General features: G+C 35.0%; 1 protein-coding gene across 3 annotated transcripts in view; it reads right to left on the bottom strand.

Moving 5' to 3' along the window:
- Nucleotides 1-25,341, bottom strand: part of ttn.2 (titin, tandem duplicate 2) — a 340,760-nt gene that overhangs the window by 210,377 nt on the left and 105,042 nt on the right. For all 3 annotated transcript variants that reach the window (XM_073047117.1, XM_073047118.1, XM_073047119.1), the window contains 39 exons: nt 24,942-25,229; nt 24,416-24,694; nt 23,883-24,164; nt 21,648-21,926; nt 21,228-21,506; nt 20,100-20,378; nt 19,686-19,973; nt 19,168-19,446; nt 18,361-18,642; nt 17,968-18,246; nt 17,499-17,777; nt 17,085-17,363; nt 16,470-16,757; nt 15,960-16,238; nt 15,449-15,730; nt 14,389-14,667; nt 13,980-14,258; nt 12,581-12,859; nt 12,169-12,456; nt 11,637-11,915; nt 10,087-10,368; nt 9,692-9,970; nt 9,188-9,466; nt 8,760-9,038; nt 8,358-8,645; nt 7,888-8,166; nt 7,164-7,445; nt 6,798-7,076; nt 6,413-6,691; nt 6,017-6,295; nt 5,624-5,911; nt 4,366-4,644; nt 3,983-4,261; nt 3,576-3,854; nt 3,150-3,437; nt 2,700-2,987; nt 1,678-1,968; nt 489-776; nt 71-358 (listed from right to left, as the gene is read on the bottom strand). In XM_073047117.1, the coding sequence (XP_072903218.1) occupies nt 71-358; nt 489-776; nt 1,678-1,968; nt 2,700-2,987; nt 3,150-3,437; nt 3,576-3,854; nt 3,983-4,261; nt 4,366-4,644; nt 5,624-5,911; nt 6,017-6,295; nt 6,413-6,691; nt 6,798-7,076; nt 7,164-7,445; nt 7,888-8,166; nt 8,358-8,645; nt 8,760-9,038; nt 9,188-9,466; nt 9,692-9,970; nt 10,087-10,368; nt 11,637-11,915; nt 12,169-12,456; nt 12,581-12,859; nt 13,980-14,258; nt 14,389-14,667; nt 15,449-15,730; nt 15,960-16,238; nt 16,470-16,757; nt 17,085-17,363; nt 17,499-17,777; nt 17,968-18,246; nt 18,361-18,642; nt 19,168-19,446; nt 19,686-19,973; nt 20,100-20,378; nt 21,228-21,506; nt 21,648-21,926; nt 23,883-24,164; nt 24,416-24,694; nt 24,942-25,229 (10,998 nt within the window). The remainder of the gene's footprint in view (nt 1-70; nt 359-488; nt 777-1,677; nt 1,969-2,699; nt 2,988-3,149; nt 3,438-3,575; nt 3,855-3,982; nt 4,262-4,365; nt 4,645-5,623; nt 5,912-6,016; nt 6,296-6,412; nt 6,692-6,797; nt 7,077-7,163; nt 7,446-7,887; nt 8,167-8,357; nt 8,646-8,759; nt 9,039-9,187; nt 9,467-9,691; nt 9,971-10,086; nt 10,369-11,636; nt 11,916-12,168; nt 12,457-12,580; nt 12,860-13,979; nt 14,259-14,388; nt 14,668-15,448; nt 15,731-15,959; nt 16,239-16,469; nt 16,758-17,084; nt 17,364-17,498; nt 17,778-17,967; nt 18,247-18,360; nt 18,643-19,167; nt 19,447-19,685; nt 19,974-20,099; nt 20,379-21,227; nt 21,507-21,647; nt 21,927-23,882; nt 24,165-24,415; nt 24,695-24,941; nt 25,230-25,341) is intronic.

The raw sequence follows: 25,341 nt of genomic DNA, 5'->3' as shown, positions 1-25,341 counted from the left end.
TTGAAATTATTGAAGTCTAGGCTCATTAGATGCAGAGAGAGTGAAGATTATAACTGCTATTAATCAATACCTTTCACAGTAACTTCAGTTTTGCATGAATCCTTTCCAATTTCATTGCTGGCCTCACAAATATATTCAGAAGCATCTCCCTTTTCTGCTTTCAGAATAATCAGGCGGGGTGTATTTTCCACACACGTTATCTTGTAATTGCCACCCGATCGAATCTCTTTGCCATCCTTCAGCCAAGTAACTTTAATTGGTGGAGAGCCAATTAAGTGGCACTCAAGGTCCACAGTTTGTCCGGTTGTTACCTCCACTGGCTCCAGTTTTTTGTCAAATAGAGGAGCAACTCTGGACTCTGAAAACATTATAAAAATTAATACAATAATTCTATTATAGAAATATCAATTGTAAAGTAACAAGCTATATCAATTATAGATCAAAACATTATTAAAGTAAAATTAAGGCAAATATTTAATCCAACATACCTGTAAGAACTAGTTTTGAACTACATGAAACAACTCCAACTTCATTGGAAGCTTTGCAAGTGAATTCACCAGCATGATTCATCTCAGTTTTAAGTATTTTAAGAGTTGCTACATTCTCTATGAAAGATATGATTGAGTTTTCTCCAGGGAGTAATTTCACACCATCTTTGAACCAAGATACTTTAATAGGAGCAGAACCAGCAGTGCAACATTCAAAGGTCACTGGTAAACCAAGAGATGTTTCCATATTCTTAATTTTCCTGATGAAATAAGGTGCCATTTTATGTTCTGCAAAATAAACAATTACAGATTTAGAAGACAATTCAGACTTCCTATGTGCTTCTCCATGATCATATTAAATTTCAGTGATTCATCTGCAAAGAAACCAAGATCACTCTACATAATAACAATCTCAGCATGAAACAACACTTCAGAAGCCTGACAAAGCAACTAGTTTAACTGGCACCATATTTGCAACTCTAAACCACTTTAAGCATTCATTCCTCTATTTTCTGTGTGCCATGGCTGCACAATGTACTTCATTTACTTGTCTCTCTGACAGCATCTCTTACTTCTATCACTAAGAAAGCACATTTGGAACACAACCACTTGCAAGTTCATCTGCTTAATACTCTGGTTTGTAAATATATTGCTGCTCATTGATCGTCACAAAATCTATTTTCTTGACTTCCCATTGACAGCGTGTGTTTATCTTCCCTAGGAAAACATTAGTTGATCAAGAAGGTGGCTCAACACCACCTTCTCAATAAGTGCAGCAGATACAAGTAGTGCCACATTATGAAAAATAAAAAGCAAAAATTTCTATACCAACTCTTCATTAATCACAAGAGACAGGGGCTTCCCACATATACCAAATAAAATGAACACCACTTAGACACTGTCTTTTGTATCCCATGACCCTCAAATAATCATAAAATAGTCCCTAAAGTATTACAGTTTTAAAAAAATACCTATAAGGTAATAGTATCAATTTAAATGAATCCATTTATATTTGAATGCAGAGATTAGTTCTGAAATCATAGGGAACAGCTATGTAAGCCTGAGGCTATTCTCGACTGCAAAAGCAAACAGCAAGGAACCACTTGACCCAAGCAGTATGAAAATTGATCACTATGTTTATACAGACAATGATTGGTACCTCAGCACGTATCAGTAAAGTATTACTAACCTTCGATTAGAACAGAGACATTAAACTTTGCAGTGCCGACTTCATTGGATGCTTCACATGTATACACACCAGAATCAACATACTGTGCTTTTTTAATGTTCAACGTTACAACATTGTGTTTAAATGATAGCTCATAGTTTTCAGTTTGCAATATCTCTTGCTCATTTTTGAACCAGGTTACAGATAGTGGTTGTGAACCAGAAACACGAGCTTCAAGTTTTATAGGTTTTCCTTGTATTTCATGTATTGTTTCAAGAGGCTTTTTAGTAAAGCTTGGTGGAATTTTACGATCTGTAACAGACAGAAATAGCACTATGAATGCGATAAACAGCCAGTTGTTCTGAAGCATGCTAACTTTAGCTAAGCCAGAACTATTTCCACTTAATTTTTGAAATGACAATGTACCACACATTTCTGTACATTGATGTGGACTTATTATTAGTTCACTACACCACAGGATTCCGGTCACCTTTAAGCAGAGGAAGTTGCCTCTTGGATCATGCACAAAGTCATATTTGGTGGAAATTCTTGCAGCTTGCTGATTTTCATGGGGATTGTAGTGCAGAACTTGAGGAGGAACGTATTACTTTTTAATTTTGTTTTTGCATTATTTTGATATTTTACTTATTGGTCTTTATGCATTTTTGTTATCTTGTTTGGATCTTTTAATTTTTTTTCAATTTCAGTTTTATTAATAGTTAATCTATATCTGAATATTGAATAAACCTAAAAGCTACCAAAGCAATGCCAACTATTATAGCAAGCAAAGCTCCAACCTAAGGATGTTCAGGAAAATCAAAATAAGAAATACACATGCACAGAATATCAAAAAAAATTGACCAAATAACCATTAAGAATCATACTGTAGATGTTAAAAAATATCCTCTGAAACTAATCAAACCTGGATTCTTACAACTTACATTCAGTTTTAATTATTTAAAAGGTTTCTTCTATAATTACTAACATCTAGGCTCACATGATATAACAGAAAGCAAAGATTTGTAATTATTACTGATCAATACCTTTCACAGTCACTTCAGTCTTGCAAGAATCCTTTCCAATATCATTGCTGGCTTCACAGATGTATTGACCAACATCTCCTTTGTCTGCTTTCAGAATGATCAAGTGGGGTGTATTTTCCACATAACTTATCTTGTAATTGCCACCAGATCGAATCTCTTTGCCATCCTTCAGCCAAGTAACTTTAATTGGGAAGGACCCAATTAAATGGCATTCAAGATCCACACTTTCCCCTGTTGTAACTTCTACTGGTTCTAGTCTTTTGTCAAATCGGGGTGCAACCCTAGGCTCTAAAAATGTAAACATAAATATTATATTGTAAAAGTAACAAAGTAATAACTATGCACAGCAACATGAAAGCAGATATTTATTAAAATGTCAACACTATATAGTTTATGGTAAATATTAACTAATTATAGAAGTCAAAATCGTAAATGTTTAACTCAATGTACCTTTGAGAGATAATCTGGAACTGCATGAAGCATCTCCCATCATGTTTGATGCTTTGCAAGTGTATTCACCAGCATGCTCCATCTCAGCTTTAAGAATTTTAAGAGTTGCAACATTCTCCATGAAAGACATATTTAAATTTTCTCCAGGGACCAATTTTACACCATCTTTAAACCAAGAAGTTTCAATGGGAGCTGAACCAGCAGTATGACATTCAAATGTTACTGAAAGACCAAAGGTTACTTCCATATTCTTAAGTTTTCTTACAAAAGAAGGTGCAGTTTTGCGCTCTGTAAAACAAACCATAACAGAAGAGTTAATATAATTGATTGTACAAACTTCTCTTAACAATAATTAAAAGGTCAAAATGTTCTAATAAAGGCATACACATTCTGCACAATACTAATTAATGTACCAACCAACATCACCTTGTACAGTGAGCACAGCTTTTGATGAACAGACACCTATTTTGTTTTCAGCTTTGCATACGAATTCTCCACAGTCATTCATTGCTGCTTTCTTTAATTCCAATTTTGCAATATTGTTCACAAACTCCATTTTGCAATTTGGGGTGGATCTCAGTTTTGTATCTCCCTTGTACCAAGCTACTTTTATTTCAGGTGTTCCAGTCAGTGCACATTGAAAAGATCCTGAGTCACCGACTGTTACTTCCAGTGGCTCTAAATGTTGGACAAATGCTGGCGGTTCTAAGATTAAAAACAATACATTATAATGATTAAAAACAGATGCATACCAAATGTTTTGATTAAAAAAAGCAAATAAGAAACGTATTGGTTTTAATTCTACAAATGAAAGAAATTAAAAGTGAACACACCCAATATTTTTACTTCAGCCTGACAAGTGTCCCCTCCAGCTTCATTTTGTACTTCACAAGTATATGTTGCACCATCATCTCTAACAGAGTTGAGAATTTCCAAAATGCAAGATGTTTCAGTAGTCGTAATAATATGCTTTTCGGACTGGAATATCTCAAGTCCATTCTTTTTCCAGGTTATTTTGATTTCTGGAGTACCAGAGTATATGCAATCAAGACAAACTGACTTTCCCAGTACTGCACTGGAATCTTTTATTTTTTTCTGGAATACTGCTGGTTCTGGTTAAAAAAATACATAGACAAATAATTGTAAAAATATATACTTGTAACTTTGCTAAAATGTTATTATTCATGTTCATCCTTAAAATGTGTATTTTACAAACCTTTTACAACTAATTTTGTTGTACAAGATTCTTCACCAGCTTCATTCTTAACTCGGCAAATGTAGTCACCACTTTGGGAAGGTTCCACATTTAATAGCTCAAGTACTGATGTTGAGTCACTTAAAGATATGTGACTTCTTCTTCCTGTTACCAGTTCAGTGCTGCCTCTAAACCATTTTACTTTCAATGGTGCTGTGCCAGTAATAATACTTACAAATTTCACTGTTGAGCCAGGTAAAACTTCCTGAGGATCTGGTTTACTCACAAATGAAGGTGGTTCTAAAGGGTGAAAATGAAATAATATATTGCATAATTTCTTTTAAATGGAAAATTTTAGAGACATTTTGTTATAAATGGAAATAAAATCAATTGTCTTTTGTTTTACAGACTTTACACTTTTGTAATCCTCTTCTTCTGACAGCAAACCATATTGCTACATTTGTCCTATACTTTTCCCTTCCTTAATGTTTAGGTCTAAATTATAAGATCAGGAAATCAGGCTATTCCTTTCTACAAATAATTTTTAATGAATTTGTTTCCATCCTGATTCAAGACTAACTTTGGTGTCCTTTCAAACATTTCCCCATTCTCTATCTCACAATTCCAGCATTGTGTATTTTTCTCCTCTGTGCTCTGACTTGTCTTTTCCTATTTACAACTTTTCTAGACCAATTAATTGTAATTTGTAAGATCAGCTAGCCCTACACCCATATATCCCTTTTGCTATCTCTTGGCCTCCATCACAGAGATTCCTTTGGTTCCACCCTCTTTCCCCCTTCTTTCCAAATGATTTTAAGAGAAACAGGCGGCTACAGATGTTGGAAGCTGGATCAACAGGCAATCTGTGAGAGGAACTCAGTGGATTGATTGAGTGCCAACAATGTGGAGAAGAAATTGTTTATGTTTTGAATCAAAACTCTCCATCGGGACAAGGTTTCAACCTGAAATATTAACTAATTTCTAACCTGCCTCAATTTGATGAAAGGTCATCAACCTGAGGTATAAGCACTGTTTTTCTCACTAAGGATATTGCCTGATTAATTAATATAACAACCATGTCCTGTTTTTTTATTTTATATTCTTGTCATTTATACTTTACAGCTTTCATAAATTATGTCTTTGAACACCATTCATTTGAGATAAATATTCACAAATTTATAGCCAAATTGCTATCAAATGAAAATTGTTACAACCATAAAGTGCACTTTTTATGCAAAGAATAATAAAAATTAGTATCATTATTAAAAATCAAACTGACCTTTCACAGTTAAAGCACCACTGCATTCATCGCTTCCTGCAGCATTGGTTGCTTTACATAAATAATTGCCAGCATCAGATAGTTCCAAAGTATTGATTTTCAAATCACATTTATTTTCTCCAAATACCAGGTGATATTTTTCGCCATGGACAATCTCATGGCCATCTTTGAACCAAGACATAGTAATCGGAGGCGATCCAGAAACCTTGCATTCCATTTTGAGTGAAGAAGCCAAGATACCATCCATTTTCTTTAATTTTCTAACAAATGTTGGTGGAATAATACGATCTGTTTATATAGCAAAAAAAACCCATGATTAGAAAGAGATTTTAAAAATTAATTAATAAACAGTAAAGAAAATAGTGCAAGGTAAGAAAACACAGGAAGTCAAACCTAGAACGTTGATTGATACTTTGCAGCTGCTGCTACCAACATTATTCTGGACTTCAAAAGTATATTCACCACCATCTGCTTTCTCTATAGATAGAATTTTTAGGATAGCAATTCCATTAAGAAAACTAATCTTGTATTTCCTGCCAGACACTAATTCTTGATCTTCTTTCAACCATTTTGCTTTTAGCTCAGGTGTGCCTTTAACAATGCATTCCAAAGTTACTGGATCTCCTGAAGTTACGTTGACAGATTCTGCTTTTTCCACTATAGTGGCAGGTTCTGTAAGAAACAAATTCAGTTTTACAAAATATTCTTATATATCATTAATAAAATAATCATCTGCAGTGTTCTCAAACATGAATTAAATTTCATATATATTGACATTAAGTTACTGACCCAAGAGTGATAATGCAGCAGAGGACTCTTGCATTCCAGCATCATTTGTGATTTGACAAACATACATTCCAGCATGGACAGGCTCCATTTTTGAAATATGCAAAGTAACAATGTTTTGTACATGGGTAATAGTTATGTCCTCATTATCTTTCACTTGTTTATTTTCTTTCATCCATGTTACTTGAATTGGTTCCGAACCTCTAATAGTACCTTGTAATGTGACAGGCTCTCCGAATACTGAAGAAATGTTTGAAAGTTTCTTCACAAATATGGGCGGCTCTAAAGAAATAAAGTATATCTTATGTGTGAAACAAAAACTCACAGTAATAATTTCCCAAAATTGGTACAGTAAAAGTTAAATATTGAACTTAGAAAATTTACTGACCTTTGAGATTTAATGTGCCAGTGCAATTAATACTTCCCACATCATTTTTCACCATACACATGTATTCCCCAATGTCAGGTGTCTCCACTTTAAGAATATAAAGACTTGCTACATGATTTTCATAAGTAATTTTATATTTTTTACTTGCTCGAATTTGCCTTTTGTCTTTGTACCAGGTAACTTCAAAAGGAGATGTACCACTGAATTCACATTGCAGTATGACATCAGAACTTTTTATTACATCCAATGTCTCAAGCATTTTACTGAAAGCAGGTGGTTCTGGGAAAAAAAGAACATAATTGACTCACTTTTATATTTACACTGAGTCATTTGATAACATTTTTTGATTGGTAAATAAGTGCCTACCTTTGACATTAACTGCAACACTGCAGCTGACACTGCCAGCTTCATTTTGAGCTTCACAAATATAATCGCCACTGTCTTCTAAACCAGCGTCATTAATTTCAAGAAATGCTACAGAATTATCAAAATGCATCTTATATTTTTCACTATTTCTGATTTCAGTATCAGTCTTGAACCACGAAATTTTGATTTCAGGTGTTCCAGTCACTTTGCACTCAAAATGTGCTGATTCGCCCTTCTTCAGAATTTTCGATGACTCCAGCTTCTGGATGAAAGATGGAGGCTCTAGAAAACCAAAATACAACACATGTAGCACTGGCTTTACAGAGGATTATCTTTTGGAAAGTGGAATTGTTAAATTTGTGGAAGGAATTTGAATCATCATTACAAATCAGATGAGAATGCTTCAAAAATGTTTAAAAGGCATATATAAATCAACTGTAATTTTATTGTATTTTTTATATAAAAAGGAACTAATTTAATGAAGAGTATATTCTTGAGATCATGAAGAGTGCAAGAATATAGGATTTATGTGATAAAGAGTATATGACAATACAACAATGCCATATGGACAACAGACGCCAACATAGAATACATATAAAAAAGGTTTGTACAAACTGCAAAATCTCAGAATCCTAAAAGACGTTAACAAATTAAGAACTAAACAAGACACTGAGAAAACACACACACACACACACATAGGCACACACAATTAAGAATTCCACACCTGTCACAAACAATTTTGTTGTACAAGAATCTGTGCCAACATCATTGGTGACATGGCAAGTATAATATCCAGCATTGGAATGGTTTACTGAATACAGTTGCACAGAACTGGATGTAACTTCTGTCACAATGCAACATTTTGCATCAGAACTTAGCTCCTTGTCATCCTTAAACCATTTGAAAGACAGGGGGGGTGTTCCTGTTGCATCACTCTTGAACAGCACTGTAGAGCGCGGGGGAACCTCCTGAGGCATAGGCTTTTTTATAAATCTTGGTGGCTCTAAAATTCATTGAACAAAGAATATGTTTGTTGCGAGAAAGAGCATAAACTTACAATTTTTGCATTTTAAGTAATGAATAATAAATTTAGAATAATTAGGTCATACAAAAGACATTCATGAGGTTAAAACATGACATGTCAAACATCTAATTTGCCAAAAATATGAGAAAAAAATACAAGGACATTCACACCTTTCACAATTAGTTTGCCACTGCATTCATCAGTTCCTGCTATATTTGATACTCTGCAAGAATAAATTCCACAGTCTGAGATTTCTAGTTGATTAATTTCCAAAGATGAGGCGTTATCTTGCTGTGTTAGTTTATATTTGTTACTATCCATTATCTCCTTTCCATCTTTATGCCAAAGAATAGTCATTGGAACAGAGCCAGATACTTTGCACTCCATGGTCACAGAAGACCCTAGAGAAGTACCCATGTCCTTTAATTTTTTTGTAAATGTTGGAGCAATCGTTCGATCTGTATAACACAGAGCACAACTTGTAAGCTTAAGATGCAAAGGTCATCTTAACAGCAAAGTTTCATTTGTCATTACAGAATTCTATTTTTCATGTCCAAATTAGAAATACTAACCTAATACAGTCAAGGAAGCTTTGCAGCTGTCAACTCCAAATTCATTCTGGACCTCAAAAGCATATTCACCACTATTTGACTTCTCTACCGAATGAATCTTTAAACTAGCCACATTATTCTCAAAGGTCAATTTATAGTTTCTGCTGGATGTGAGCTCCATTCCGTCTTTAAACCATTTAATCTTTAGTTCTGGTGTGCCTGCTACAATACATTCCAGAACTGCTGGATTCTTTACAGTTACGTTGCACGATTTTGCTGCCTCAACAATTTTTGCAGGCTCTGTTAAAAGAAAATATTATTTTGAGTGATGTCAGTACATTCTACACTTTAACACCACCTTCTTTTTCACACTAAACTGATAAATAAGTTTGAATAGAAATAGATTGTATTTATATGTCAGCTAATTATATTTAATATTCCCAACCAACCTGTTACTATCAATGTGGCAAAAGACTTTTCAACCCCTGCATCATTTTTGGCCTGACAGATGTATTTCCCACCATCTTTTGCTTCAACTGCCGCAAATGTTAGCACAGCGAGATTGTTTTCAAAGGAAATTGATATATTTTCATCTTCTTTGATATCGACATTATCTTTCATCCAACTTATAGATAGAGGCTTTGAGCCTGTTACAAGGCACTGAAAACATGTTGAATTTCCAACAAATGTTGTAACATTTTCAATCTTCTTTATAAATGATGGAGGTTCTAATTCAAGATAAAGAAGCATACAATTAAATATGAATGATATGCCCTTCCCTCTTTCAAGATGAAAATAAAATGGCAAAATATGTGGTGTTACGAAAATCATTAAAAAGTCTAAAATTCAAGTTACCTCCTAACCCCCAATATATATCCTTTTACTATAAGTTTACTTTAAAATATATCCAATAAAAATGGCAAAATATGTATTTGTATTGTCATGTAACTAACCTTTCAAACTGACAATGCAACTGCAGGAGCAGCTTCCCACCTCATTAGTTACTGTGCATTTATATTCACCAACAAGTGGAATATCCACCTTCAAGATGTGAAGGCTAATTAAAACATTCTTTATGATCATCTTGTATTTTTCACTTGGTGGGATCTTTTTATTGTCCTTAAACCACATAACCTCAAATGGACCTGCACCAGCCACCTCACATTCAAGAGTAAGACCACTACTTCTTATAACCTCAGCAGATTCAAGTTTCCTTCTGAAACTGGGAGGTTCTATAAGGTAATCATAGTAAAGAAATCAAAATTAACAAAATTACTGAAACTAACAATATCCCTACCCAAGAAAGTAACAAATGTAGTTTAATACCAATCTGCACATTATTACAGACCTTTAACTTCAACTTCTGTGCTGCAGCTGTCACTGCCAGCTTCATTTCGAATCTCACATACGTAGCACATACTGTCCTCGAGAACCACATCAATAATCTCGAGAATTGCCACAGAGCCATCAAATGATATTATATATTTGTCACTGGCAATAACTTCAGCACCATTTTTATACCAAGAAACTTTGATTTCAGGTGTTCCAGTTACAATGCACTCAAAGCGTGCTGAGACGCCTTTTTTCAATATTGTTGAAGAATTCAACTTTTTAATGAAAGTAGGGGGTTCTGGAAACCAGAATATTAAAAATTTAAATATACATTTAAAAGTTATTCAATAAAAATTCAAACCAAGTCATAAACAACTGACTATATAATGTTTATAATTCAAATTACTAATTTAAGAAATTCATAGATTAATTAGAGCAAACAGTATTTTGTTATTAATATGTTATTGGGATGCAGCCTTCATCATTTAATCAGGGTGGGGGGGGGAATAGTCAAAAAATCCTTGGAACTGCCATAATAATCCCTCTAGGACTGGATGACGCATATAAATAACAGTGGTCACTACCTGATTTGCAAGGTCTTTCTTAAACTAATCATCATATATTGATGTTCTATTAATCAGATCTTAAGATAAAAGCAGAGTGTTTCAAGGTATCTTACTCTCTCCATGTATAGCCCTACAAAATTCTACCACTTGAGTATCTCAGCAGGTCAGGTAGCTTCTATGAAATGAATAAACAGTTGATGTTTTGGGCTGAGACCCTTCTTCAGGACTGAGAAGGAAGGGGGAAGATGCAAAATTAAAAAGGTGAAGGGTGGGGAAGGAGGCTAGCTGGAGGGTGATACTGGAAGTCGAGTGAGAAAGGTTAAGGACTGGAGAGGAAGGGATCTGACAGGAGGAGAGTGGACCATAAGGAGTAAGGAAAGGACGAGGGGACCCTGGGTAAGTGATAGGCAGGTGAGAAGAGGTAAAAGGCCAGAATGGGGAATAGAAGAAGCGGGGAGGGGAGGGAAAAACTACTGGAAGGAGAAATCAATAATCATGCCATCATGATTACTCAGATGGAGTATAGGGTGTTGTTCCTCCACTCTGAGGGTGACCTAATCTTGGCACAAGAGGAGACCACGGACCATCATGTTGAAACAAGAATGGGAATTGGAATTAAAATGTTTGGTCATTGTGAAGTTCTGCTTTTAGTGGATGGAATGGAGGTACTCAGCGAAGTGGTCCCTCAATTTACGATGGGTCCTAACAATGTAGAGGAGGCTGCATAAGGAGCACCAGCTACAATAGACCAGCAGATTTGCAGGTTCACTCTTGCCTCACCTGGAAGGACTGTTTGGAGTCTGGAATGGAGGTGAGGAAGGAGGTGAATAGGCAGGAGTAGCACTTGGGCCGCTTGCAGGGTTAAGTGCCGGGAGGAAGATTAGTGGGAAGGAAGGGAATTGCGAAGGGATTTCTAATGTTTCTAAACTTTCAAGACAGCAAAGCAATAAAAACTGTTCCATATAAGTCAAAATAGCAAAGTAAAGACAGATTTGCACACCTTTAACAAATAGTTCTGCAGAACAGGCATCTGTACCAACATCATTGCTAACTTGGCAGGTATAACTACCCGCATCAGATATCTTAGCTGAGAGCAAATCTAGAAAATATGTCGAGCCATCATTCCAAATAGAATATGCCACACCATGCATCAATTCTCTGTCCCCTTTGAACCATTTTGTGGATAATGGTGTACTTCCTTTCACAACACCCTTAAATTGCACTGTAGAACCGAGTACAACATCCTGGGACATTATTTTATCTGTAAAGCTTGGGGGCTCTAAAAATCATACAACAAAGAAACATTTAATTAACTCAAGTTCATACATAAATTGGAAGAAAAGATCAGATTAAAGCTAACTTTATCAATTACACAAACTAACATATCCTTTGAAATTCTAATAGTGCTTATCAAAGTATAGAATCAGTTGATTCACTTAATTGAAAATTTCACTTTTGCAGCTAATAGTGAACGCAATCTCTCTTGCAAACAAATTCAATGATTAAAGACTGTGTTAAGAAATATTTCCAACCTTTTACACTTAAGACAGCACTGCATTCATCCTTTCCTGCTGAATTTGCTGCTTTGCAAGTGTAAATTCCAGCATCTGAAAAGTCTAGCTCATTGATTTCTATCGAGACTGTGTTCTCTTGAAATAACATCTTATATTTGTCACTAGCTGATATCTCTTTGTCCTCTTTATACCAAGTAATGCTCATTGGAATAGAACCAGAAACTTTGAATTCCATTCGCACAAAAGATCCTAAAGTACTGCCCATTTCCTTTAACTTCCTTGTCAACAACGGAGGAATCATTTGCTCTGTTCATATAAAGGGACAAATAACAATAACATTAATGATTAAGTGTCAATATTTCAAACTTTGAGCTCCACTATTTTAGATATTTTAAGAAAACAAAGCTATTAACAAAATGTAATCACTGACCTAATACAGTTAAATGAACCTCACAGCTGTTAGCCCCAAACTCATTCTGGACTTTAAAAGCATAATTTCCACTGTCATCCGTTTCAGCAGACAAAATTTTTAACCTGGCTATCTTGTTTGCAAAGCTCAATTTATATCTTCTGTTTGATTCCAGTTGCTTTCCACTTTTGAACCATGCAACATTTAATACTGGTGTACCAGCTACAGTACATTCCAAAATGGCTGGGTTTCCTGAAGTCACTGTGAGTGGTTCACATTTTTCTATAATATTTGCTGGTTCTGTGAAAAAAATAGATCATTTACATCAAGAAAATTTAGCAAAATTGAATCAAAAGTTGTAATTTTAAGGAAATAACTTCACGAGGGATAAACCGCTGATGTGTATGATTCCTCATATCCAGGTCAAAGCAATCAGATCTATTGGAATAAAGGTCTCTTCTGCATGCAGCCAAAGGTGTTTCATGTGAAATTAGCTTCAGCAATCCCAGTGCTGATGGTACCAAATTATCCCTAACTGGTCAACCATTTATCAATCTCGTTTAGAAACACACTTGAGGATAAAATGTCTTGTTGATACCTAGGAATAATCTTTGAAGAGCTGACAATGGTACTGTGGTCCCAGCTCTTTGTGATTTTTATAGACTTGGATAAGGAAGTGGAAGGATAGGTTAATAAATTATAGATAGTGTAGAAGGTTGTCATAGGCTACAACAGGATATGGACAGGATGCAGAGTTGGGCAGAGAAGTCGCAGATGGAGTTCAATCTATTAAAATGTGAGCTGATATACTTTGGAAGATAGAAATTGATGGTGGAGTATGAAGTTAATAGCATGATTCTTAGTAATGTGGAAAAACAGAGGAATATTAGGGACGTGGTCCATTGATCCCTCAAGTTACCATGCGGGCCAGTGGTGTGTTAGTCATCATTAGTTAAGGGATTGAGTTCAAGAGATGCAAGGTAATGTGTACAGATGGTGTACACTCTCTGTGTACAGAGAGTGGTGAGTGCATGGAATACACTGCAGAGGTGTGATAGAGCGAGATACAACAGGAGTATTTAAAAGAATCTTAGATAGACACACTTAAGAAAAATGGAGAGATATGGGCTGGGTAGGCAGGAAATGTTAAATTGATCAGGGAGTATGTTTATAACAGACAAGAAAATATCGTGGGCCGAAGGGCCTGTACTGTGCTGTACTGCTCTATGTACATTGGGTACTACAGAGAATCAGAAAGGGAACAGTATTCTGCGTACACTTAACTGGCTACTCAACATATTTCCATTTTTCACATTTCTCACTTTTATGCTCTCATGTTTAATTTTAAAATTAAAATAATTTCAGTAGCAACATTACTATATTATGCAGATAATACTTGTGCTTATAAATGCTTACTAACCCATTACAAACAAAGTAGCAAAGCATTTTGCAGTTCCCGCATCATTCTTTGCCTGACAAATATAATTTCCACTGTGATTTTCCTCAGCATTAATGATCTGTAATGTAGCAATATTGTTTTCAAAGGAAATTTTAATATTTTCATCTTCACGGACATGTTTGTCATCTTTTTTCCAACTTGTAGTTATAGGTCCTGAGCCTTTTACAACACACTGAAACACAGTTGGATTTCCAGAAAATACTGTTGCATTTTCTATTGTTTGTAAGAAGGTTGGTCGCTCTAGTTTGAAGAGAATACAGCTTGTTATATTTCGATCATGCTTGAAAAATTTAGTATTACTTAATAAGAATATACTAATAAAATCAGTAGCACACAATATCAAGGAAACAAGGATAAGGACATAACTGACCTTTCAATTTGACTGTAGAACTGCAGGAACAACTTCCCACATCATTTTTGACCATACACATGTATTCACCGACATCTGAGCTATCAGATGTAAGAATGCAAAGACTGACTAAAGAAATGTCAGAGATCATTTTGTACTTTTTACTGCGACGGAGTTGCTTATTGTCCTTATACCACAAAACTTCAAAGGGAGCTGTACCAGCCACCTCACATTCAAGAGTAATATCACTAGATTTAACTACCTCAGCAGGTTCAAGTATCTTCATAAATGTTGGAGGTTCTGAAGAGCAAACACGATAAAATGGTTTATAAATCACTGGGTATAAACATTAGGTCTACTCAATGATTTCCAACAATAATCATTTAAAAGAAAACTCTGAATAATTTTTATTTTAATGTGTTAATTTATTATAGGAGACCAATCAGCATGTGGGTATATCTTGCTACAGCTATTATTTTACGCAGATCAATAAAATACATCAATAAATGCCTGCAACCTTTATGCTTCATAAATTATTTACGAATTCAAAATCATTCTTAGCTCGGCCTATTAAAATATTTCACTAGATTCCCATGAATCCAATCTTCAATTTGAATTGGTTAAGAAGAATTGAGACAAGTGTAGGAATTGAACTTTAAATTGCACTAGACAAGAGGAAACCAATGATGCTGATTCCATGCCACATCTATGGACAAATAAACATTGCTGAGAAAGTAGCAAGGCTTTTGAGAGAATTTAATTATCTTTCCATAACAGTAATATGAGGAAAAGCAGAGTTCCTTCTGGTCCCATGAAGAAAATCTTGGCCTCTAAGTGAGGCATTCCTACAGTAATGATCTGAAAGTTAAAATCAGTCTTCAGAACTCAGTTTTGAAGTCAGTCTATTAAAATTAGCATTGTTTCATAATTCAATTTGAGTCTGCAATTAATTTTAACATCCATTTTGAAAAGCACAGTATTCAGAGTTTTAAATAAAGGCTTTCAATAAACAAAAGATGCAACAAGGCTGGAAAGACTTCTGGATCAGTCATGAAAAATGAAATTGGGAATATTTACACACCTTTAACTGTGACCATAATGTCGCAAGATTCACTGCCAGCTTCATTTTGGGCTTTACAAGAATAATTGCCACTGTCATCCAAGATTACATTAGCAATCTCTAAGATTGCCACTGAATCCACAAACGTCATTTTGTATTTTTCATCAAAACTAATTTCACGATAATTCTTGAACCAAGAGACTTTGATTTCTGGTGTGCCAGTTACTTTACACTCAAAAATTGCTGTGTCTCCTTTTTTAAATATTGCTGTTGGATCTAATTTCTTAATAAAATATGGAGGCTCTGTAGAAAAAAAAGTTGCAAACTTCATGAGAAATATAAAAATCCAAAATAGATCTATTTAATGTTAAGAAGAACGAGACACACAGAATATTTAAAAGTATGAAGGAAGACTACACACAAAACAGAAGTCACATAATTAACAAAGAGAACATTACAGAACAAATCAAAAAAGATTCTGCACACAATATTTAAAGCCATTCCACAACACAAGTACAGACAAATTGCACACCTTTTATAAAGAGTCTTGCCGCACAAGAGGCACTGCCCACTTTGTTGGTGACTTCACAAATGTAGTCACCCGAATCAGAAACTTTGGCTGAAAACAGCTCAAGTAAACTTGTTGAGCCTTCATTTAAAATAAAATAATCAGCTCCAGACATCAGTTCCCTGCCATCCTTCAGCCATTTTATAGTTAGTGGAGTAGTTCCTTTCACAACACTTCTAAACTGCACTGATGAACCAGGTAAGTTTTCCTGGTCTATAGGCTTTTCTACGAAACTTGGAGGCTCTGAAAATCAGGCGGAAAAGAAACACTATTGGTTCCCACAGTACATCGTTTACACTGCATCATCGTGTAAATGAAAGGTTGGAACTAAAAGAAGAAATTACAATAAATTCTAATCAAATTTTAAGCTCTACGTATATTAATTTTACTTTCAGAGTCAAAATTATTATTTAAATATGTGTATAAATACAAAAGAGATATAAATTGAACTGAAAGCAAATTCAACTTTCAAACCTGTTACATTTAAGAAACCACTGCATTCATCACTTCCCACTGAATTGGCTGCCTGGCAAATGTAAGTTCCATGATCTGAAACATCTATTTGATTCACTTCCAAGGTTGTTGTGTTATCTTGAGATGATATTTTGTATTTCTCACTAGTCGTTATTAATATGCCATCCTTATACCATGAGAAGCTCATTGGAAGAGAACCAGAAACTTTGCATTCCATTTGTATGGAAGACCCTAAAACACTGTCCGTTCTGCGTAATTTTCTTTTGAATAATGGGGGAATTAGTTGATCTGTCCAAGGTAAAGTGACAAAAGCACAGTCAATCAATTCATATAGCAAATACTTAAATGAATCAAAATTTATTGAGCATTTTTGAAGTGAGATTTGTCATGTTATATATATCTAAGGTGACTGTTGAAAAATAACATTAATTTAAAATTTCCCATTATAGATGATCTGCCAAATCCTACTATCACTAGATTTCAATTTGAAAATTCTAACATTGCCTTTATATATGTTTATATTCAATGCAACCAGGATTTCCTTATTTAATAACCATATTTTAACCCATTAGATAAGTAGATTAGCTGACTTCCAATTGAAAATAAAACACCAACCTAATACTGTCAACGAAGCTTTACAGCTGCTGGTTCCAAACTGATTCTTGACTTCAAAAGTATATTCACCAGTGTCGTCATTAGAAACAGAAGGAATCTTTAGGCTGATCACATTACGCTCAAAGCTGATCCTGTGTTTTCTACTGGACACCATTTCAGTACCATCCTTAAAACATTTAACTGTTAGTTCTGGTGTACCAGTTACAGTACATTCCAGGTTTGCTGTATTTCCTGCCGTCACACTGATTGACTGTGCTTGTTCTACGATTTTTGCTGGTTCTATGGGAATAAAAATCTCTTTTATATGTCATTATTTTATTTTAGTTGATGCATTGCAAAGTACTTGAGTTGATTTATAATTAGAAAAATCATTGGAGTGTAGGGAAATATTAAGGTAATCAATATCCTACTGACCTGCTACCAACAAAGTGGCAAAACACTTCTCAGTTCCTGCATCATTCTTGACCTGGCATGTGTACTTCCCAGCATGATTTTCTCCAACAGCATTTATTTGAAGAGTAGCAATATTATTCTCAAAAGACAAAGCAATATTACCATCTTCTTCAATAACATCTTTATCTTTCATCCATGTTAAATAGATAGGCTTTGAGCCTTTTACTTGACTTTGGAATACAACTGAATTGCCTGATACTGTTGTAATATTTTCAATCTTCTTTATAAATCCTGGGGGTTCTAATTTAAAATAAATATTAACATGACTTAGTGGGATTATTTCACTTTTTCATGTCAGTTAAGAGGTAAGATAAAATGAAGAATTTTACAAGTAAGTCAGCATTGAATTTCCAAGCACATAATAAGATGTTTTTAACATCACCTTAACCATCAGAAGGAAAATATCTTCTGACAATATAGAAAAACTGACCTTTCAAACTGACTGTAGAACTGCAGGAACAACATCCCACGTCATTTTGAACGATGCACTTGTATTCGCCAACATCCAAGGTATCAGAGTTTAGAATGCAAACACTAACTAATGAACTGTCAGAGACCATTTTGTATTTTTTACTGCGTCGAATTTGTTTATTATCTTTATACCACATAACTTCAAAGGGACCTGTACCAGCCACCTCACATTCGAGGGAAATATCATTGGATTTAACTATCTCAATAGACTGAAGTTTCCGTCTAAAGCTTGGTGGTTCTAAAAAAGTAATCACAGTAAAAATATCTAAATGAATAAAAATACAGAAGCTATCAAAATCCCTGCTCAAGAAAGTAAATATAGTCTTATTGAATAAAATACATTACTACACACCTTTAACTTCAACTTCAGTGCTGCAGCTCTCACTGCCAGCTTCATTTTGTGCCTCACAGATGTAGCATGCACTGTCTTCTGGAATCACATCAATAATCTCAAGAACTGCCACAGCTCCATCAAAAGACATCAGAAACTTTTCACTGACTATAATTTCATCACCATTTTTGTACCAGATAACTTTAATATTAGGTGTGCCCCTTATACTGCATTCAAAACGTGCTGAGACACCTTCCTTTAGGATTGTTGGAGAGTGCAGCTTTTTAATGAAGCTTGGAGGTTCTAGAATCCAAAATATTACAGATTTCAAAACAAATTTATAAGACAATCAAAACAAATTTAAGCAAATGTATATGCATAAATAATTGGCCATAAAATACAAAGATCAAATTCACCAAACACACTCGAAAGTTAGCTCTCTCTTAAATCAGTAAAACAACATTCTTTTTCATGTTCCTCATCACTGCATCCAGTAAAATAGCTTTCTACACAGTAGTGCTGTGAGATACCAGCTTATGAGAATATAACTGCCACTAAATGAGACAGTATTCTCCATCATTAAATGTGCCTCAACTTGTATATAGTTGGGCTTCTAAGAGCACTAAGTCTGACAATCAACTCAGATTTGAATGTCACAAGACCACAATGCACACTTCATGTTTGCCAAGATACATTTCTTTGACAACATCTGGTCAACTGTCAAGAAAACAAAATGATGTAGCTAAAAGTTCAACGTAGCAAAGCAGCAAAAAGAAAAACAATGCATACAACTCAAAACTATAGACAAAAATTTAAAAAAATCCACACCTTTAACAAACAGTTCGGCAGAACAGGCATCTGTACCAACATCGTTGCTAACTTGGCAGGTGTATCTACCCGCATCAGATATCTTAGTTGAGAGTAATTCTAGAAAATACATTGAGCCTTCATTCCAAATATTATACGTTGCACCATGCATCAATTCTCTGTCTCCTTTGAACCATTTCGTGGATAATGGTATGCTTCCTTTCACAACACCCCTAAATTGCACTGTAGAACCCAGTACAACATCCTGGGACATTATTTTATCTGTAAAACTTGGGGGTTCTAAAATTCAAATAAAAACAATGAACAAGATTATAAACAAACTATAAAAATTGATCAGATTAAAGTTAACTTTTATGTGCTAATTTATCCTTCAGAAGTCTAAAGAGCTCTTAAAAAGAGAGATGGTTGACTTATTTATTTAGATACTACTATATCCATCTACATATAGAAACTGTTCCATAAAGAATACATTTATATGTGAAACTGTGAAAGACATGTAAGAAAGCATCAACTCCAACCTTTTATACTTAACACAGCACTGCATTCATCCTTTCCTGCTGAATTTGCTACTTTGCAAGTGTAAATTCCACCATCTGAAAAATCTAACTCATTGACTTCTAAAGAGACGGTGTTTTCTTGAAATAGCATCTTGTATTTGTCACTAGCTGATATTTCGTGGTCCTCTTTGTACCAAGTAATCCTCATTGGAATAGAACCAGAAACTTTGCATTCCATTCGCACAAAATACCCTAAAATACTGCCAACGTCCTTTAGCTTCCTTGTAATCAATGGAGGAATTATTTGTTCTGTTCAATAGGAAGGGGAAAAATAATAAAACACCAATGATGTATTGTACTTATAACTTTATAATAAGCTATGGCTTTTAATCAAAAGATATAAAAGGAAAATGTCAACACAATTTATATACTGACCTATCACGGTCAAAGAAATATTACATTCGTTGACTCCAAACTCATTCTGGACTTCAAAAGTATAGTCTCCACTGTCGTCCATTTCAACAGACAAAAGTTTTAGACTGGCCACCTTATTCACAAAAGTTAATTTACATCTTCTGTTTGATTCTAGCTGCTTTCCATTTTTGAACCATGCAACATTTAATACTGGTGTCCCAGCTACTGTACATTCCAGAATAGCAGGATTTCCTGAAGTCACTGTGAGTGGCTCAGTTTTTTCTATAATATTTGCAGGTTCTGTGGAAAAGTACATTATTTATATCACAAATTATACAAAATTTATGTCAGGATTGATAGCAGATTTTGCAGTGAACAGATATCACTTGTTTTGTTTTACTTAATTGACAGTTTTAAATCTAAAATATATTACTGTAATAAATATTTCTACTACACACTTGCTGAATGTGCTCCTTGCAATAAGTTTAGAAATCTCTGTTCAGCTTGCAGTGCCTCACAAAGTAGACAGTGAGTATAGATGGATAAAGTAACAAACTATTCGACTGGAAATTCTTTTCAAAGGATTTGCCTACAGTTTGTTGGAGACAAGCAGAAGGACTTACATTCTATATATTACTAAGCAACCCCTACAATGACTTCTCAAGATGGAAGAAGTTCCCATCATCAACCATAATATCTATCACCAGAGGACGCAGGCTCAGAATAGAGGGGCATCCTTTTAGAACTGAGATGAGGAGGAACTTCTTTAGCCAGGGACTGGTGTATCTGTGGAATTTGTTGCCACAGGTAGCTGTGGAGGCCAAGTCTTTACGAATATTTAAGGCAGAGGTTGACAGATTCTTGATTAGTCAGGGCATGAAGGGATATGGGGAGAAGCAGGAGATTGGGGCTGAGAGGAATAATGGATCAGCCATGATGAAATAGCAGAACACACTCGATGTATTAAATGGCCTAATTCTGCTTCTATATCCTATGGTCTTTATTACTTTAATATGGTCTATATTATTTTTAATATTCATAAAATTATTTTTAAAAAACAACAATTTCACTATGAAAAGTAAATGCCCTGAATCAGAAATCAATCATTTCTGGTCAATACTGTATTTCTATTTACAATTTCCTACTAACCCATTACAGCCAATGTGGCGAAACATTTTGCTGTTCCGGCATCATTTTTTGCCTGACAAATATAATTTCCACTGTGGTGTTCTTCAGCCTTAATGATATGTAATGTGGCAGTATTGTTTTCAAAGGAAATCTTAATATTATCGTTCTCCTTGATACGTTTGTCATCTTTTCTCCAGCTTGTAATTATAGGAACTGAGCCTCTTACAAGACATTGGAATACAGCAGAATTTCCAGAAAATACTGTTGCATTTTCTATTGTTTGTACGAAGACTGGTCGTTCTGGTTTGAAGTAAAAAGAATATACACTTAATAATGAAAAATATTCTGCTTTAAAACATATATTATTACATAATTTCATGATAAAGAAACAACACACAAGATCCAGGTAAGGTTACTTATTAAAATTAGAATTTAACTGACCTTTCAAATTAACTGTAGAACTGCAGGAACAACTTCCCACATTATTCTTTACCATGCACTTGTATTCACCAACATCTGAGCTATCAGATGTTAGAATGCAAAGACTGACTAAAGACTTGTCAGAAACCATTTTGTATTTTTTACTTCGTCGTATTTGTTTATCATCCTTATACCACATAACTTCAAAGGGAGCTGTTCCAGCCACCTCACATTCAAGAGTAACATCATTGGCTTTAACTACCTCAACAGGTTCAAGCTCCTTTGTGAATATGGGAGGTTCTGAAGAGTAAACATGATATCATGATTTATGAATCACAGGCAACAAAATTCAAGTTTACACAATGACTCTCTTAAAAATCCACTCAGAAAAAGTAGTCACTATATTGACTAGAAATGGCACACTAGATGCATAAATTACCCAAACAGCAGTTTAAAGATCCACTGAGCAACATGCCCACAGATAAATTCCACAATTTAATCCTGTTGAGTGCAAGGTGACAAATTATGGGAAGACAAATAAGGGCATGACCCACTCAGTGATAGGTAGGGACTTAAGGAGTATCGGAAATAGAGAGATATCAATTTACAAGTATAAGGACCCAGACACGTGGATAAGCCAGTGAAGAAGGCAAATAGAATGTTTACTTTCATTAGCTGAGGCATGTAATGAAAGAGCATGGAGGTATATTATATAATGTGATAGGACTATAAAATAAATATAAGGGGATGGAGTATTTCCATTCAGAGGAAAGGCTGGATTATAAAGGGTCTTGCTTTCCTTATAGCATAAGCAGCTGAGAAGTGGGGCCTGATAAAGATGTACAAAATTATGATGGGCATTGATAGTGATAAATAGAAGGAAGCATTTCACATAGCAGAGATATCAGAGGTATAGGTTTAGGAAAAGGAATAAGACTTTTAGAGAAGATCTGAGAAAGAACCTTTTCATCCAGAGAGTGGACGGAACATGGAACACACGAGCTAACTGGGTGATAAAGATATACTGTATATTCATAATATGATAAGTATCAAGAAAGCTAAGGATCAACTACAGTTAAGTGGGATTAGTAGAGATAGGTGCTTGATGCTTGGCTGAAGGGCCTGTTTTGTTTGTTATGGCTCATATTGGAATTTATAAGGCATTGGTCAGACCACATTTCAAGTATTGTGAGAAGTTTTGGGCCCCATATCTAAGAAAGGATATGCTGACACTGGAGAGGGTCAAGAGGAGGTTTATAAGAATAATCCTGGGCATAAAGGGGTTAACATATAAGAAGCATTTGATGCCTCTGGGCCTGTACTCACTGGGATTTAGTAGAACGAGGGGGGTATCTCATTAACAGTAACCCAATATTAAAAGGACTAGATAGAGTGGATGTGGAAAGGATGTTTCCAATAGTAGAAAAGTGTATCATCAGAGGGAACAGCCTCAGAATTCAAGGACATCACTTTAGATCAGAGAAGAAGAGAAATGTCTTTAGCCAGTAGGCGGTAAATCTGCGGAATTCGTTGTCACCAATGGCCTCGTCACCAGGTATATTTAAAGTGGAAGTTAATAGGTTTTTGATTAGTAAGAGCATCAAAAGTTATTGGGAGAAGGCAGGAGAATGGGGTTGAGAGGGAAGATAAATCAGCCATGATCATACCCACAGCCTAAATTAAATAGCCTAATTCTGCTCCTATGTCTTAAGGGATTGATGCACCATCAATAACTCTCGGAGACTGAAAGTGAACGATAGGCTCTTATTAACAGCAAAAAGGGAGCATGACATCTCGGAGACTGAGGGAGGAGCAGTGCCCCAATTGCCTTTATACAGGGGTCTGTGGGAGGAGCCACAGAAGCAGTCAGCAGAGGTGCGTGTCCAGACAGGTATACATAGTTTACTACAGGGATCAGATGAAGAAAGAGAACTTGTGACCTCATCAGGCCTCAAGGTTCTTGGATGTGATATCCATAGCTCCTAAAATATGCCAAGTCCCCAACAGAGAAATCTGGTCAGCTTTAGCAGCGTTCCACTGATAAATCAATCATTGAAAATGTTTATATTTTATTTTACGGACTAGTAAAATCAAAATTCAAGTGGCAATTCAAGTAAATGTATTCGCCAATTAAAAATGTAGAAGAATCAGCTTCTTATGATAGGGACCTCATTATTCCTTATTAAATATAGGTTGCAACATGACTCACAAAGCTGATGGACTAATGATTAAATGGAATAGAGAGTGTATGCACACCTTTAACTGTAACTGTCATGTCACAAGTTTCAGTGCCAGCTTCATTTTGGGCTTCACAGGTATAATTCCCACTGTCATCCAAGCTTACATCAGTAATCTCCAAGAAAGCCACAGAATCAATAAATGATATGTTATATTTTTCGCTGGCACAGATTTCATGATGATTCTTGAACCAAGTTACTTTAATTTCTGGTGTGCCGGTTATTTTACACTCAAAACTTGCTGTCTCTCCTTTCTTAAAAATTGCTGTTGGTTCTAACCTCATAATAAAATACGGAGGCTCTGTGGAAATAACATTGTAAGTTTAGCTATACATACCAAAGTCCCAAACAATTCAATTCAGCACAAAGAATGAGATACATGAAACATTAAAATGAACAAAGAAAGACAACACTTCACACAAAATTAACATTAAAAATAACGAAGAGAAAATAATGTAGCAAATCAAAGAAGAGGTCCTACACACTATGTAAATAGATTGTACTTTTAAAACCATTCCACAATAATTAAACGAGTACAGACAAATTGCACACCTTTTATAAAGAGTCTTGCCACACAAGAGGCACTGCCCACTTTGTTGCTGACTTCACAAATGTAGTCACCCGAATCAGAAACTTTGGCTGAAAAAAGCTCAAGTAAACTTGTTGAGCTTTCACTTAAAATGAAATAATCAGCTCCAGACATCAGTTCCCTGCCATCCTTCAGCCATTTTATAGTTAGTGGAGCAGTTCCTTTCACAACACTTCTAAACCGCACCGTTGAGCCAGGTAAGCTTTCCTGAGCCAAAGGTTTTTCTATAAAACTTGGAGGCTCTGAAAGTCAGGTGAAAAAAAAAAACATTGAATTCCAACAGTACATCATTTACACAGTGTTGTACTGTATGTCAAGAAATACAAGAGCTCAAAATTGAAATAAGAAATTACAATAAATTCTAATCAAATTTGAGGCATGTAGATGTATTAATTTTCTTTTAAGTAAGAGGCAAAGATCAAAAATTAAAGAAGTGGATAAATACAATACGGATATAAATTGAATTGAAAGCAAATTCAACTTTCAAACCTGTTACATTCAAGAAACCACAGGATTCATCACTTCCCACTGAATTGGTTGCCTTGCAAACGTAAATTCCACGATCTGAAAGCTCTAGTTGATTAACTTCCAAAGTTGTTGTGTAATCTTGAGATAATATTTTATATTTTGCACTAGTCATTATTAAAATGCCATCCTTATACCATGAGAAGCTCATTGGAAGAGAGCCAGAAACTTTGCATTCCATTTGTACAGATGATCCTAAAACACCATCCATTTTCCGTAATTTCCGTGTAAACACTGGAGGAATTAGTTGATCTGTCCAAGATACCAAAAGCATAGCTGATCAATTCAAACAGCAAATGCTTTAAATGAATAAAATTCATTGTGCTTTTTGTTCCCAACAAAAAAGTTGTGTTCATTAGGTTGT

This window comes from Hemitrygon akajei, chromosome 5 (genome assembly GCF_048418815.1).
Source record: "Hemitrygon akajei chromosome 5, sHemAka1.3, whole genome shotgun sequence".
Lineage (NCBI taxonomy): Eukaryota > Metazoa > Chordata > Chondrichthyes > Myliobatiformes > Dasyatidae > Hemitrygon > Hemitrygon akajei.
Note: the sequence above shows the minus strand (reverse complement) of the source record. Positions and strands in the feature narration are given on the sequence as shown.